We start from the raw sequence: 15,434 nt of genomic DNA on the forward strand, positions 1-15,434 counted from the left end.
GCAGCTTGAGAGTATGTTCCAGGCCTCAGTTTCCCACCCACAAATTAAACCTTAAGTGGACATCCTCCTGATATCTATGCACAGCCTAACAAGCCGACAACAGTACATTACAAGCTGTGAGGCACTTCAGTACTATGGCGATGCAAAACACATCAGAATAGCTATTGCGCACTTCATTATAAAGCCAGGCTTATTATTGTTTGCCTTTTAGGCACACACTATATGTTCCACTTAAAGATATACTGTGAACAGACCATTCGGACTGTGCGGCAAGTTGACGGGTGCACTTCTGGGATTCAGTAAGGAATTATTTAGACGAGCGTATTTCTTTTGCCTCTTACCAACCCAGCCACTGAGCCTGTCAAATGCCTGACTTAAGTAACCTTGATTTAAAAAGTATTTGTGCCAAGTGATCCTTATATCAATGGATGTTCAGTAGACCAACAAGAGGCTTGGCTTTGAAGCTGTTCATTCAGTTCCTCAACACTACTTAATACCACCTGCTGGCCTATGCCGCAGCACCCTGTTTTTTGTTGTTGTTCATCCCACAATGTAACCTACCACTGATTCTACACGTTAGATCCCTAGAGAGGGGAAACTCCAGTGTTAAATTAGCAGGTAACATGACTCACCCAGCACAGGCAATTTGAGGGCCTGGGAGAAGATGATGGAGATCAAAACAGTGAAGCAGACTTTCCTGTTTCACTGGGAGTGGGGAATAACTTGCATTTTTTTCTTTTTTATTCACATAAAAGCCCCATACCTCTGGTTGCAAAGCTGGCAGGCAAAGCAGTCCAAATGGTAAACATTATCTCTGGCCCTCATCACCATCTCAAAGGCAGGGATCAGCTTACTGCAGGCAGCGCAATTCCCAGTGGTCCCAAAGAGCCTGCCAAGGAAGCACAGTCATTAGAAGCCGTTTTAATTAAATGGTGGAAGGACTAATTAAGTGTAATTAGCAGTATCAAATACTGTATTGCACCAATAAAGAGAAGTTGCAGTCCCTTGTTTCGCTGACCAGCCAGTGTGTGGGAATGTGGGCTGAAATGACGTGGAGCAAACAAGCTGGGTTCCTTTCCTAGGCTTCTGAGCCTCCAGCTAATTGACTGCCTAATGAAGAAATGCATTTTGCACACAGTGCTATTTTGGGGCTTCCAACATTTCAGTCAAAACAATCTAAATATTTTCAATGCAAATTAAGAGTGTCTTCACAGAACATCTTTACAGTCCCTTCTTTCCGACCCTCCACTCGCTAATTTGCTATTCCTTCATCAATTCCTACTGATTAGTTAGTTACACAAAGAAAATGTGCAAGTACATTTTTGGCAGGATTGGATTTAAATATGATCCCTGCAGGCCACAATTTACCTGTGATATACTCAGAGGTTGAATAAAGGTAGATGCATGAGAGGCCCAATTCAGTATAGCAGAGAGAGCAAAGTTGATTCTGCATGATACCTTCATTTTTCAGAGACTTCTTTTGGCATTTCCAATCTAGTGCTAGAGCACTGGACTCAGTGAACTAGGATCACATCCAGATGGGGCCTTAAGGTTGAATCAATCAATGAAAATTTGATTTGGCCCAAATAACTCATCTGAATTGTCTCCTAGTTCAGTCATTTAGTGCTGAATTGGAAATGTTTCCATATGAAGCAAAATCACAGTTCACCATATCATGATCTGAAGATTTTCTAAGACATGCTGAGTTACAATCTGAACATATTTGGGCATTCAAAAGAGCAGTTCATCCCATCAACATTCACTAGAAAAGTCAATTTATGTTGACTTCAAGTAAACAATGTCCATGAGATACTGGCCCAAATTCTCTATTTGAGAAGAGTCCAATCTGCCCACTACTAAAATGTTAAGAATCTTAATTGGAATCTCCATCTGGAAATGAATTTTGGCAAAAAGAAATGTGAAGAGAATAGCTTCCTTTTTACTGTTTTCTCTTCAATTTCTCAATGAAAATAGGTCTTCTTCTACACCAATTGGTTCCACATCACCCCCCACCTCTATCTCTGGTCTTTGGAGATAGCTTTTATGTCAACACGAAGGCTTTGCCAACTTTGCTATCTGCCTCCACAGATATTGGCGGCTCTCAGAGCATGACACTCAATGACGTACAATTTGCTCTTCCAGGCCCACCTACAAGTCCTTGAAGATCACTGCAGCATCACCAGTACATGAAAAATGTATCACAAGAAAGCCAAAAAAAGAGGCAGAACTGTATTGACAAGAATGAAAATGGGCAGTGTACCACATTTCAGTAGTCTAGCACAAGCTTTGTATTTAGAAGGTCCTCAGATGAAAAACATCATAAATAGCGGGGCCTGTCACCTTGGAGAACTATGGTCAGTCAGAGAAGGAAGTACTGGACTAGATGGACCATTGGTTAGATTCAATATAAAGCAACTTCATGTGGTCAATTTATGTTCACTTTTATTTTAACAATCAATGTAGGCAATTAATAGCTTTATTTAAAAGACAATGGCTTGGATCCAGACTAACCTCGTTGAACTCCTTCAAATCACTGGGATTTCACTTTGTCATGTCCAACTTTTCAGACCTATTTCAATGGGACCTAAGTGAAACTAACTTACTGTGGATCTAACCCAATATCATTTATTATGTAATTATTAGAGGTGTGTGGAACATGGTGCACTGCTGCTCTCTACAACACATATCAACTTTTTACATTTAACCATGAAAGGAACTAAGACCTCCTCTTCAAAGTTTGTATGAGGCTGGCACTAAACCCTTGCCAGCTATAAAAACTACAAAATAAGTAGTTTCATCGTACAGAAAAGGTTAGGAGCTGTGATCATTACTCTGTGATAAGGTCTCTCTAGGTTGCTCAATCATAATCAAGGTACTGGGAACAAACTGTGTTTGGATTTGGCATATTAGATGTTAGGTTTCTAATGCTCTCAAGACACAAGCCAATGCAAGGCATTCTCACATTATTGCATCCTTCATTTCTTACAATTAGCAGAGAATCTCTGTTATACCTGAAATTTGTTTCTGTCATTGCAAAAAAAAAAAAAAAGGAAAACGGGGGAAAGTGTGCAAAAAGCAGAGAATCTAAAACTACAGTCTTCACATTCTTACTTGGAAATAAGCCCTGTCATCAACATCAGTGAGAAAATATACTTAGGATTAGGCTATAAGATTTCTACATGCTGGGAACCAATGTAGTGTAGTTAGAGTGCCAGACTAGGACCTGGGAGAGCACGGTTCAAATCCCCACTCAGCCAACAAGCTCAGTGGGTGACCTTGGGGCAGGCACCATCTCTCAGCCTAATCTACCTTACAGGGTTGCTGTGAGGATAAAACGGGGAGGGGGGAACCATGTATGCCACCTTGAGCTCCTTGGAGAAAAGGGGGGATATAAGTGTAATATTTTTTTTAAAAAAAATTGTATTACCTCTTTCCCATATTGTATGGGAAACTGACCCCAGAAGATTGGTGAGGAGATAGAATGACCTGTGACAATTGTTCCTTCATGTCTGACTTTCTGACTCTGTGAATTTAGCAGCCAGGCCCTTTAGGAGACTGTAAGCTTGTTTGAGGCTTAATTGGCTATTTTCCCAAAGAGATTGTAAGCTTGTTAGCTTAATTAGGTGTTTTCCTAAAAGTAGCCACCTGTTCAGGACAACATCCTTGAAGTTTCGGAGAAGTCCTTATCTGTTAGGGTGGATATTTGATGTTCTTGGATCATCTGCAAAAATATTCACAAACATTGATAAGGGTTGGGAACCTGACCTTCCAGCCAGGTGCAACTAATTAAGTTGGTTCAAACTAAGTGCAACCAATTAAATTGGTATAAACTTCAAAAAAGGTGCTTAACAACCAAGAACATGACCATCATGACAGGTGTGATTGATGAGGTTGTTGTTGAGAACCGCACCTAGCCTTTGGGAGCTTTTAATTATATAAGTCCCCAAGTTTTGTTACCCAAATGAACGTCAACACAGACCTGGACTGGTAAGGTGCTGTGTACATCAGTTGGGGTCTCTCTGTTGTCATTCACTTGGAGTTCTCAACAAATGAATGGAGAAAGTAAGCTCAGTAGATTTTGCTGTCTGTATCCTTTTACTTGCTACTGAATAAAATCTTTGACTTTCACGTACCTGTGTGTTTATTGCCTCTGAATCCAAAAGAACCCTTGCCAGTTGTCAAAACACACATGAATCTGGAAAAAGAAGTGGGTCTAGTAGAAAGCTCTATTTTTATATACTGGCTATACTAGTCTGCAATAAATACCATTGTATAGTCTGATATGTTAACCTTTGTAGCATGGCTATTGATTGATGAGAAGTCAAAAATAGAGGTGTTTTCTCAACATGGCAGAAAATTTTCCAAAGCTTGTGGGAAATTTACATGGCTTATCATGTAGATCAAGATCTACACATCTGAACTTCTCAGAGGCCACCATGCCACCTGAGCAATGCATGAACTTGGCCTAACAAATGGAATGTATATGCAGGAATTCCAGCCACCAGCCTCAATGACATCCAAATTATATATTCTGCACAATATCATTACCTGTATGTTAAGTGAAATACATTGTTCTCCAGAGGAATATCACAGTTGAAAGATCTTATGTTTAGGATGCATAAATATAGCCAACAGAACTAACAGCAGCACATCTTGCTAAGAAGAAGCCTGCCCTGCATTTGTGACACAAGAGTAAGAAAGGGTCTTCTCAGTTGTGGCACCCAAATTGTGGCACTCCCTCCCTAGAGAAGGTTGCTTGGCTCTCTCCTTTATGAACTTCAGGGGCCTGGCAAAGACTTTTAAAATTTTCACCTGGCATTGGGTTTGTATTAAGTATTCCTCTCTTCCACTGGTTAGTCAAGTTTTAATTCTGTTTTTAATGCCCTCCATTTTTATTGTGTGTTTAAAACCTCCCTCTGTCTCCCTCATTAGTGGCTTTCAGGAGAAAATGAAAACCATTCTTATTCACCCAGGCATTTGATGGCTGAAAGATACAGGCCACGGCAACCTTGAAATTATCATTTGTGGAGGTATATGATTGCTTTTAAATGCTCTAAATGTTTGAAAAGCTCTGATTTTAGATGTTCTAAATGTTTTTAAAAGGTTTAGATGTTTTTTAATGTTTTAATTGGTTTTTAAATGGTCTTAAATGTTTTTAATCTTTTTATTTTATTTTTAAAATGTATTTTAACTTTTTGATGTTTGCCATGATAGAAATATAGTAAACAAATAAATTGTAATTGATGCTTCTTTTTATAAATGTAAGGCACAGGGGGGGTTAAGGCCAAATGGGCGGATATAAATGTTTTTATAAATAAATATTAATATGAATCTAGTACTGTTACTAATATATGTTTTTAATCGTGCAAAGGAAATTTGCCATCTTATTAACTTTCACCCTTACAACAGCCCAGTGAAATGGTTCATTAGTATTCTCATTTTTCAGATGGGAAGCTGAAGCAGAGATATGTTGAAGGCCACACACAAGCAAGCCGTTACACTGGTACTACTTAAATCCAGATTTGAGTTTAGCTTTTCATCTGCAGTGATGCATCCTTGGCTCCATTATAACTGAGCTCAATCTATAGTCTGCCTACAGAGAGCCTCAGGAATCATGTTCTATCAGCTACTTTGTGTGCCATGGTTAAAATATGCATCGGAACCTTCTGATGAAGTACTTCCCACATGGTTTTAACATGAGGTGACTGAAAAAGATGTCACAAGGTCAGAAGAAAAACATTGTCTGGACCTGTGTGAAACCCAGATTCCTGTACAGCCTGTTCTTGGATAAGTATGAATCTATTTGAATCATGGTCTCTTTCCCAAATAAAGTTAGAGTATTTGTGTAAGACTTTGAAGCTCCAGAGTCTCTTTGTCCAGAGTTTGGTGTCAACCATCTACCTTGCACTTTAAAGTAAAATAAAACTAAAATGGGATGGATTAGTTGCACAACCTTTAGCTCTTTTAAAAAGGGTCCCTCCATTTCAGTATTATTTTTTGGGGGGGGATACTTGAACAGGGCAAAATATTTGCCTCTTTGAAAGTAGCAACTGTGCCTTTCTCTGGGAGGGAAGATTTGTGCTGCAATTATGCTACGGACAGTCCCTTTAAAGGAGGCATGAAATGTGTTACTTCCCCTTCTCTTGGCCAAGCTTTGTCCAACAGGACTGCTATCCTATGGTTTACACCAGAGGTGGGGAAGCTCTGTCCTGTGGGCCTAATCTGGCCTACGAGGCCTTTTCATTTGGCCTCCAAATCTATCCTAACATTGTCATGCCTCCAGAGCTTGGAAGTAACTCATTATTTTTAACGAGTTACTTGTAATTAGTTACAATTTTAAATAACGAGTGGGTAATTCCATTACATTTGGCAAGTAACGGAACGACTAGTAATTTCCCTACTTTTCAGCTGCAACTTTAACTTTTCCACGTTAGGTTGGACGTTACTTGGGGGCGGGAACAAGGGGAAGTCAGCTCCTGGCTGTGATTGGTTAACACAAGACATGTGCCTCACACTGATTGGACCTCTGCGCAGACTCTCTCTTCCCTCGTGATCTGTGTTAGGAGGCACGAGGGAAGAGGTGAATAGACAGGGCCTGCTAGCGTCTGAGAGGAAAAAATGGAAACCGGAGGAAAAAGCCAGGGCAAGGACAACGGAGGAGAAGGCAGCAGCAGAATGGCGAAGAGCTGTGGAGGTGAGTGACGATGATTTGTGTGTGCGTGTGTGTGTGTGTGTGTTTCCGCGGCCCCTTCCGGCCCCGTGGCATTTTTGCCCCCCCGCCCCCCCGCGGCCCGTTCTGCCCCCCCACTGCCTCTCCTTGCCTAGGTATGCATGGGAACAAGGGGGAGAGTTCAAAAAGGGGGGGAAGGAAGAGAAGTAGGCCAGAGCTTGGAAAAGTTACTTTTTTGAACTACAACTCCCATCAGCCCTAGGCAACATGGCCACTGGATTAGGCTGATGGGAGCTGTAGTTCAAAAAAGTAACTTTTCCAAGCTCTGGCCTACTTCTCTTCCTTCCCCCCCTTTTTGAACTCTCCCCCATGTTCCCATGCATACCTGTGTGCTGTATTTATCCAGACAGAGCACTCCTGCCTTTTAAAATGCCGGCTAGCTTTTTATTGTATATTTATTTGAACTCCATCTTTCTTTTTATTTGTATTTTTGTCCTGTTTAATCACAAGACTGAATTGTATGTGGGACAAAAACTGTCTCAGTAATAATAATAATAATAATAATAATAATAATAATAATAATAATAAAAGTAAAAAATCATTAGGCATATAATAAATGGCTTAAGACTGATTTTTTTGTTCTTGGCAGAGATGAGGTGAGAAGTAGGGTCCTTGCAGCTCCTCCTCTCAGTCCCCCAGCTCTCAAACTCATGTTCTGTGAGAAAGAGAGAGATTCCCAGTCCCAGAGAGAGATAGACTGTTGACAATCTCTGCTAATATCTATACAAATGTACATAACATGCATCACCTGAACTCACATGATCTAGAGTTACCTTAGATCTTGCAAGATTTGCAAATGAGAAGCAATAGGGTTTTATATTAGTTCTGATTGTCTATTGGGCTATCATAGGTTATATGTTTTTTTCATTTTCTATGGCAAAAACTCCAACTTCAGTGGAATTTATGTGATGTGTTCTAATCATTTGAATTCGGCTAATGAATGCTTTATTCTTTCATCAGAACTTTAGCAGTAGTACTAAAATATTAATAAAAAAGAAAAGGGAAAGAAAAAATTCTTTACATACATCATTCAGCTGTATTGCTAATTATAGATATAGATATAAAAGATAAACGGCATTTTGTCAAAAGCATTTTTGTCTACATTTTATACCTCATCCTTGGTTTTCCAAGCTTGGCATGGAATGCTTCTCATACAGAATTAATTTGAAATGCTGCATATTTATTATCATAATCATCATATTCAAAATAAAAAATATATGTACCGCCTTCAAGTTGATTCCAACTTATGGTGACCCTATGAATAGGGTTTTCATGAGGCTGAGAGGCAGTGACTGGCCCAAGGTCACCCAGTGAGCTTCATGGCTATGTGGGGATTTGAACCCTAGTCTCATTTTGTTCTCACAACAACCCTGTGAGATAGTAGGTTAGACTGGCCCAGGCAGGGTTATTCAGTGAGCAAAAATGATGCAAATAGGATCTCTTTTAATTGTGCTATCGACCTGCTTACTTCCACTCTGACTGGGGGATCTTGCAGCATGGGGAAGAGATGGGGGCACATCACAGCTGAAGTTCACCCATATAGGAGCATTATCTCTTGTTTATTACAGAGACGCCTGTTGCAGGTTTTGCTGCTGAGAGCAGCAGTCAGTTAGTGCGGCCACTTGAGTCACAGCTTGCTGATCCTGAGGAGGCAAAACTAGAAAGTGAGGTTCAGAAAGGAGGCCCTGTGCATGAGGAGGAGGAGGGCATGAAGCAGTGCCAGTTGCCCACAGCCACATCTGCAGAACAGCAAGTACCATGGTTTGGCTTTGAGAAAGCTTGTACATTTGTGAGCCAGAGTGGGGAAAATGTTGTTGTACAATGCAATTACTGCCTTCCAAGGATCAAAAATCTGAGATCAGCTGTTTCCTCCTCATCCAATGTGAAGAAACATTTTGAGGTAAGCCTTTGTCATGCTGGTCCTCAAAGAGTGTCCATTGTCTATTTATGTTTAAATTGTGAAGTTCCTCTTCCATTTTTTCTTGGATTCATGCTTTGTTCTTCTTCCTCAGAGGGTACACCCTGAGAAGCTGAGAGCAATTGAAGAAGCAATAAAGGCAAGGAGACGTGGCCTTCCTGAACCAATGCATGACACCCCTCCTCCCAAAATGCTGAAGCAGCAGCAGACAACCCTTGAGAGGTGGGGATCTGGCAGGGAGCCTGTCACCCAGACCAATCTCGACAGGAGAATCATTGATTTCATTGTAGAGGAGACATTACCACTTCAGACTGTGGACAAACCATCATTCATTAATCTGGTTTGCATTGGACTCCCCAAAGATCTCACCATCATATGTGCCAAGACTCTGAGAGACAGAATTGAGAAGAGAGCATGCCACATGAGAGAAACTCTTGCAAACCGAATGGGTGCTGTGGCATATATAGCAACCACTGCAGATTGTTGGACCAATGGCAAGAAGAGTTACTTTGGGGTAACAGCTCACTGGATCAACCCAACTACCCTGAAACGTGAGGTCGGGGCCTTGGCTTGTAAGCGTCTGAAGGGGCGCCATACATACGATGTCCTTTCAAAAGCACTGCATGATGTACATGTGCAGTACAAGATCCACAACAAAGTTATGTGCACTACTACAGACAATGGCTCCAACTTTGTGAAAGCATTCAGAGTTTTCATGGCCAAAGAACCAGTGGAAGCTGCAGGCACCAGTGACGATGATGGTGATAACCAGGAGGAGGAGGAGGCTGAGGTGGAGTTTGTGCCTATCTGTGAGATCCTGGACACAGGACCTGAGGCAGAGGAAGAAGCTGCAAACTCAGGAGAGGATTTTGTTTTACCACCACACCAGAGATGTGCTAGCCACACCCTCAACCTTGTGGCAACACAAGACATAGAGGCCATGCTTTCTGACTCCTCCAAAAGTAGTCTTCTTGGTCCTTTCAAGAAACAGTTTCATTCCTTGATGGGAAAGTGCAGCAAGTTGTGGTCCAAGCAGAACCAGTCAGCCCAGATTGCTGAGTATATCCGTGCGCAATGTGGTGTGTATCTGAAGGTACCGAATAAGACCAGGTGGAATTCCACCTTTGATGCATTGAAGCAACTACATGAGCTCCTGTCAACTGTGCCACTAAAAATGCATGCCATAATGGACCGCTGCTCCTTGTCCAGGATCACAGCTGCTGAGATTGAAGTGGTACAGGAATACACAGAGATTATGGAGCCACTAGCCCAGTCCCTAGATATCCTGCAACAGGAGAACGGCATGTTCATGGGGTATTTGCTACCAACGCTCTGCAATCTGGACCGCAAGTTAGAAGGACTGGAAAACAAACCTGAGAGGTACACATACTGTTTTCAGCTGCTGAGAGGTGTGCGCAAAGCCCTAAGAAAGCGGTTTGCAGCTATCTGGGAGGACAAGAGGCTTCTTCTGGCAGCCTGCCTACACCCTCGCTTCAAACTAGATTGGCTGGAATCGTGTCAGGCCACCACCCATACCAACAAGTAAGAACATTAGGGAAGCCCTTTGGGTGGATTACTCCAAGGGAAATGTTGTCTCAAGGGAGGCATCAGAGGGCTTAAGGTGGTAGGCAGGGGCTGGGCCTTTTCTTCCTGGGGCTCCTCATCACAACCTTGGGTTGCTGCAGGTAATCCTTAAGGGTCTGCTGTGCTGCCCCATGAGTGTGGTGACTTGGTCACCTTCCTACCTTCCATGTCATCATCCACAGGCTCAGGCTGGACCCTGAACCAGGGGACATGACAAGCATCAGGAAATGAAGAGCAGATGATGGTTTCCTAACATATATGTGTTAACATATCCTCTCTCTTTCTTAGATACACAATGGAAGCCTTGTTGAAAGCTGAAATAAAGATGGGTGTACTTAATGAGGACAGTGATCAGTCTTCAGATAAAGACCAGGAAGGAGATGACTTAGAAGATGACTTCTTTAACTTTCTGCCCCAGGGCAAGAAGTCAGCAGTGGACACTGCTGAGGAGGAACTGGTGAGGTACCTGAGGTCTCCCAGCAGGGAAGTGTCATCACTCCATGGCTTTCCACGTGTGCTGCGGTGTTTTTTGCAGCACAACACAGGCATGCCTTCAAGCGCCGCAGTAGAACGCCTGTTCAGTACTGGTGGCAACGTAATGACTGTAAAAAGACATTCCTTGTCTGACATGCTCTTTGAGCATCTTGTTCTTTTGAGACATAACAGAAACATATTATAAAAGCATTTCAAGTGTAAAATTTGATTTCAAGAGTTGGGGTATCTTCATTGCTTGGGGGGATGTGAGATTCTGTTATGCCATTATGTTAATCTTATGGATAATTTTTTTTATTCTACTACCCCCTGTGTGTGTGTGTTTATTTTTAATATTGTTTTAGGCTTCTTAGATGTGCAGCAGCCAAGGCCAGCACCTTGTAGGAGTTTTTTTAAAAAAGTAACTGAAATGTAACTGTAGTGATTACTTTGGAGGAAAAGTAAAGTAATCAGTTACTTTCAGAGCAATTGTAATTGTAACCGTAATTACTACTTTTTTGGGCCAAGTAATTGTAACTGTAATTTATTACTTTTTAAAAGTAATCTTCCAAGCTCTGCATGCCTCTGTCATGCCTCATCACTGGCTCCTGCTCTGCATTGTTCCATCATCTGTTCCAATTCTTTCCCCCAAACTCATTGCTGTATGGGAGAGTAGGAGTTGGAAAAGAACCAAGCAGCCATCGCATTAACCTTAAACTGAGTCTTTGGGCGGGGGGGTTCCACTCCATTCCCTGTGATTGAAAACCTTTAGTCACTGGAAATAAATTGCTTGTAAAAAGACACAGAGAGAGAGCACTTCCTGGTCCTTTCATAAATGCTCAGAACTTCTCAGGCAGATTTGGATGAGCTCGGTTACCCACTTGTCGCTCCTGTAACAGGAGCTGGGATCAGAAGCTCTGTCAAGGAGCAGCCCTTTTTGTGCAAAGGCCAGAGAAGGAAAGAAGATGGGGGAAACCTGGAGACAGAAGTGGATTCTTAGAAATGGCCATCTTTTTTTTCTTTTTCTAAGCCATGGGTTTCTTAAAAGGGCAAAGCTAAATGGGCAGGCCATTTCCATGTGGAAAATGAAAGAGAAGAGACCTAGAGACCAGGGGGTCGGGAAATGGAATGATTACAATGGAGCAATTGAGATGGATAGGGAAAAAGCAGATTTGTTTTTTAAAAGATAAACCTTGGGGGAAGTCTGGATAGACCATATTTAATTTTTTTTCATTTCTGAGCCTTGAGTTTTTGATTATGGAGTAGGTCCTACTGTGTGTGCAAGCCTGCGACTGCGCCCACTTTGACCACACCTACTTTTTGGCCACACCCATCCCATAGCATCTGGCTCCCCAGATGGTTGGCCAAGAGTGAATGTAGTCTTCAGGCCAAGTAAAATTCACTACTTCTGGTTTACACTATAGCAACATCTGTTAAAGTAGCAACAGCCACTTGAAAGATGGCAATATGTGGTGGTCCATTTTTGGCCAAGTGCTTTGTCCAGAGAAGGGTCAGGATTGTGATTTCTAAGCAATATAAAGGTGCTGTGGGTAGTGGTTCACCAAAATTAAGGTAGTGGTTGTTGACCTGAAGGACAGAGTAGTTGCTTGGAACTCTGGTTCACAGGTTGTGAAAGTTTCTAGATCAAGCTTTGCTGATGGTTGCATTTAAGTGGTATTGACAGCATGAAGCTCCTTTCTCCAACTTCGGTTGATATGCCAGCTGTGCACCCACCTGGAAAAGGGTGCTCTGGCCACTTAGACAAAAGTTGAGATTTGATTCCTGCAATATGTCATACATGGGACTGCCTTTGAAAAGGGTTTAGAACAGCCTTTCCCAACCAGTGTGCCTCCAGATGCTGTTGGACCACAACTCCCACCAGCCTCAGCCAGCATTGCCAATGGCCAGGAAAGATGGGAATTGTGGTCCGACAACATCTGGAAGCACACTGGTTGGGAAAGGCTGGTTTAGAAACTAGGAGCCAGGTTGTTAACTAGGATTTACCATGCTCTCTAGTACTTAAAGATCTTCACTAGTTTCTAATCTGTTCTCAAGAACAATTCAAAGTGGTGGGTTTGATCTATAAAGCTCTAAGTGAGGAGTAGCCAATGTGGTGCCCTCCAGATGTTTTTGACTCTAACTCCCATCAATCCCAGCCAGCGTGGTCAATGGTCAGGGATGAGGGAGTCATAGTCCACAACATCTGGAGGGAACTACATTGATTATTCCTGTCCTAAACCATCTGGACTGGTATATCTGAAAGACCTGCATCTAAGGTCCTTCTCCAGGAGCCCCACTTGCAGAGGTCATGCCAATAGCAAAGGTGTGAAAGAATAGGGCACTCACCTAACCTCCTGACAGCTGCATTGCTGCTGCTTACTGGAAAGGAGAAGGCCAAGGGTGAGGCAATGGGGAAGTTAGCACAGTGTAAATGCACCGGCGGAGCCAATCCACTGCTCCTGCAGATACATTTATATTGACTGATCTCCCTGCTGCCTTGACCCTTCCCCTTTTTGGTAAGCAGCAGCGACTCAGCTGTTGGGAGGTCAGGTGATTGCTGCTGCTCCATCATGCCATCCACTACTGTGTTAGGCAGCTGACCATTGGTGAGAAAGCTTTTTCTGTGGGGATGCCCCAGAAGTGGAGCCATCTTAAATATGCAGATCAGTCCTATGCATGTTTATTCAGAAATCAGTATATGTTCAGCAGGGTCTACTCCTTACTGAGTGTGTTTAGGACTGCAGCCTAAGTCAATTGAAGCTAATAAAAAAATTTCCTATTAACATTAGTTGTAATGTCTATCCGTAATGATTCTTAAATTAGTATTTTAAATTGTTTTAACTCAAGTTGTTAGCTTATGGTTTGCTATAGTGAAAGAGAATATTTTTTTAAAGAACAAACAAGTAGAAAGCTACATTAAATGTGTTTTGCAGCAAAAGTTCACATCCCCCCAAAGTCATCCCAAAATTCATGAAAAAGGAAACATAGAAATATTTGTCCAAGCTATGTACTTTCTAGGGGCAAGTGATTATAATTTTGCCCACAACGTTTTACCTCCAATTACTACTAACTCACACACACACACACACACACACACACACACACACACAGACAGTATCTATATGCTATACAATCAGTTCTGGGACAATCTCACATTGGCTCATCTTGATTTGGATTGACTATATGGAAGATATCCTCCCTTTATCTCTGAAATGGGACTATACTTCTTTATCTTATAGGTGCAGCAGTACTATGAAAATAGGGAGGTTACCCACAATACATTTATCTGATAGCTGCAGATCTGTATTTCTCTAAACAGTTAATTTCGCCTAGAAAAATATGTATCACTGATGGATATAGCTCTCTTAAATTGCATAAAATGGAAGTTGTCAGCATATTGTTGCTGAATTTATATTAATTTTTGTTGCTCTTCCTAATGACAAACCTGAGAAGTGGCTTTCATCTTTGAAATCAGAACACTACTCCTCTGATCTTCAAATAACCACATCAGTTACTGTTAAGAAAAATAAATCACTGCCCTATATCCAAATGGTGAAATTAAAAGCAAGCTAATCCTAGATTTGTTCAGAGTGCAATGCCACTCCATGTGTGAATATAAAAAAAATCCATTATTCATTAGCATCACAGTTGTGTGGAGCTCAATCTAGATTAAACAAAATAAAGGGGCCCCAGACAGCACCATCTGCATTGTTAAACAGGCACTTTTCGTCACCCTTTGAATTAGCGGCTTCTCTAAATGGAAATGATGGGAAGTTTGGACAGATGTTCACTTAACTATTTAAACAGTCAGCTTAAGGAACATGAAAAATGTATTTGGTACTGGATTCACCTGCCTCCTTCCAGGGGCTTTGGGGGTAAGACAGTGTTAAACAGCTTTGAATGTTTGCATAAGATTTAAGGATTATGTTCTGTCCAGCTGTAATCATGTTGCTTTTTAATGTCTGTAACAAATATAGTTCCCAGCTAGTCTGTGTGCTAATCTTGTTCTCGGCCTCGAACATTCCTTTCTACTCTTCAGTATGCGAACATTTCTCACTCACTGTAGCACTTCCACGTTCACATTTTTTTTGATGGGAATGGCACAGAATAGTGCAGTTGCTTGCATTTAAAAAGGTACTAGAAATTTTACTGAGGTTTGGGTAATATTAACTGGGGCTGTCAACAATTACCCCAAGAAATAAGCACCAGAAACCAAATACATTTTGTATGTGTTCTAGACTGAGCCCTCTGGTACGTAGAGGTTGTGTTCCCAGACAATTGCTCCTAACCCCTAAAATGATGTATGGACAGTCATTTTTCAACATAGTGGATTGGATCTTAAGATAAGTTACCTTAAAGAAGTTCACAGAATTAAGGTTTCCCATGCCCTCTTTGCCCTTCCAGCCCCTTCACCCCTGAAAAGTCTGTCTTCAGCCTGCCTAAACAATGTGGGATGGCATGCAGGGGGATTTTTGGGTGTACAAAAGATGTGAAAATCCATTCCATAAACCTCCTTAAGTTAACTTAGCAGATGGGGAATCTTTGGCCCTTCAGATGTTGCTGGACAACTCCCATAATCTCTGACTACAGTAGGGCTCTACTCATACGGCGGGTTACATTCCGGACCCCCGCTGAAAAGCAAAAACTGCTGAAAAGCGGAACTCATTGAATAGCATCGACACCCAAAACCCACCGTAACAGTGGAACAAGCGCTGTATGAGTGGGGCTTTA

At 41.8% G+C, this 15,434-nt stretch overlaps 1 protein-coding gene and 1 long non-coding RNA gene across 4 annotated transcripts in view; one reads left to right on the forward strand and one right to left on the reverse strand.

Annotated features, from left to right (window-relative positions):
* LMO1 (LIM domain only 1) overlaps positions 1 to 15,434 on the reverse strand; it is a 150,997-nt gene that overhangs the window by 16,551 nt on the left and 119,012 nt on the right. For all 3 annotated transcript variants that reach the window (XM_061613112.1, XM_061613111.1, XM_061613113.1), the window contains exon 3: positions 764 to 889. In XM_061613112.1, coding sequence (XP_061469096.1) covers positions 764 to 889 — 126 coding nt within the window. The remainder of the gene's footprint in view (positions 1 to 763; positions 890 to 15,434) is intronic.
* Positions 3,974 to 5,773, forward strand: LOC133378292 (uncharacterized). Its single transcript, XR_009760935.1, has 3 exons — positions 3,974 to 4,062; positions 4,933 to 5,030; positions 5,447 to 5,773. It is a non-coding gene; the product is annotated as an uncharacterized LOC133378292 (long non-coding RNA).

This window comes from Rhineura floridana, chromosome 2 (assembly GCF_030035675.1).
Source record: "Rhineura floridana isolate rRhiFlo1 chromosome 2, rRhiFlo1.hap2, whole genome shotgun sequence".
NCBI classification, from domain to species: domain Eukaryota; kingdom Metazoa; phylum Chordata; class Lepidosauria; order Squamata; family Rhineuridae; genus Rhineura; species Rhineura floridana.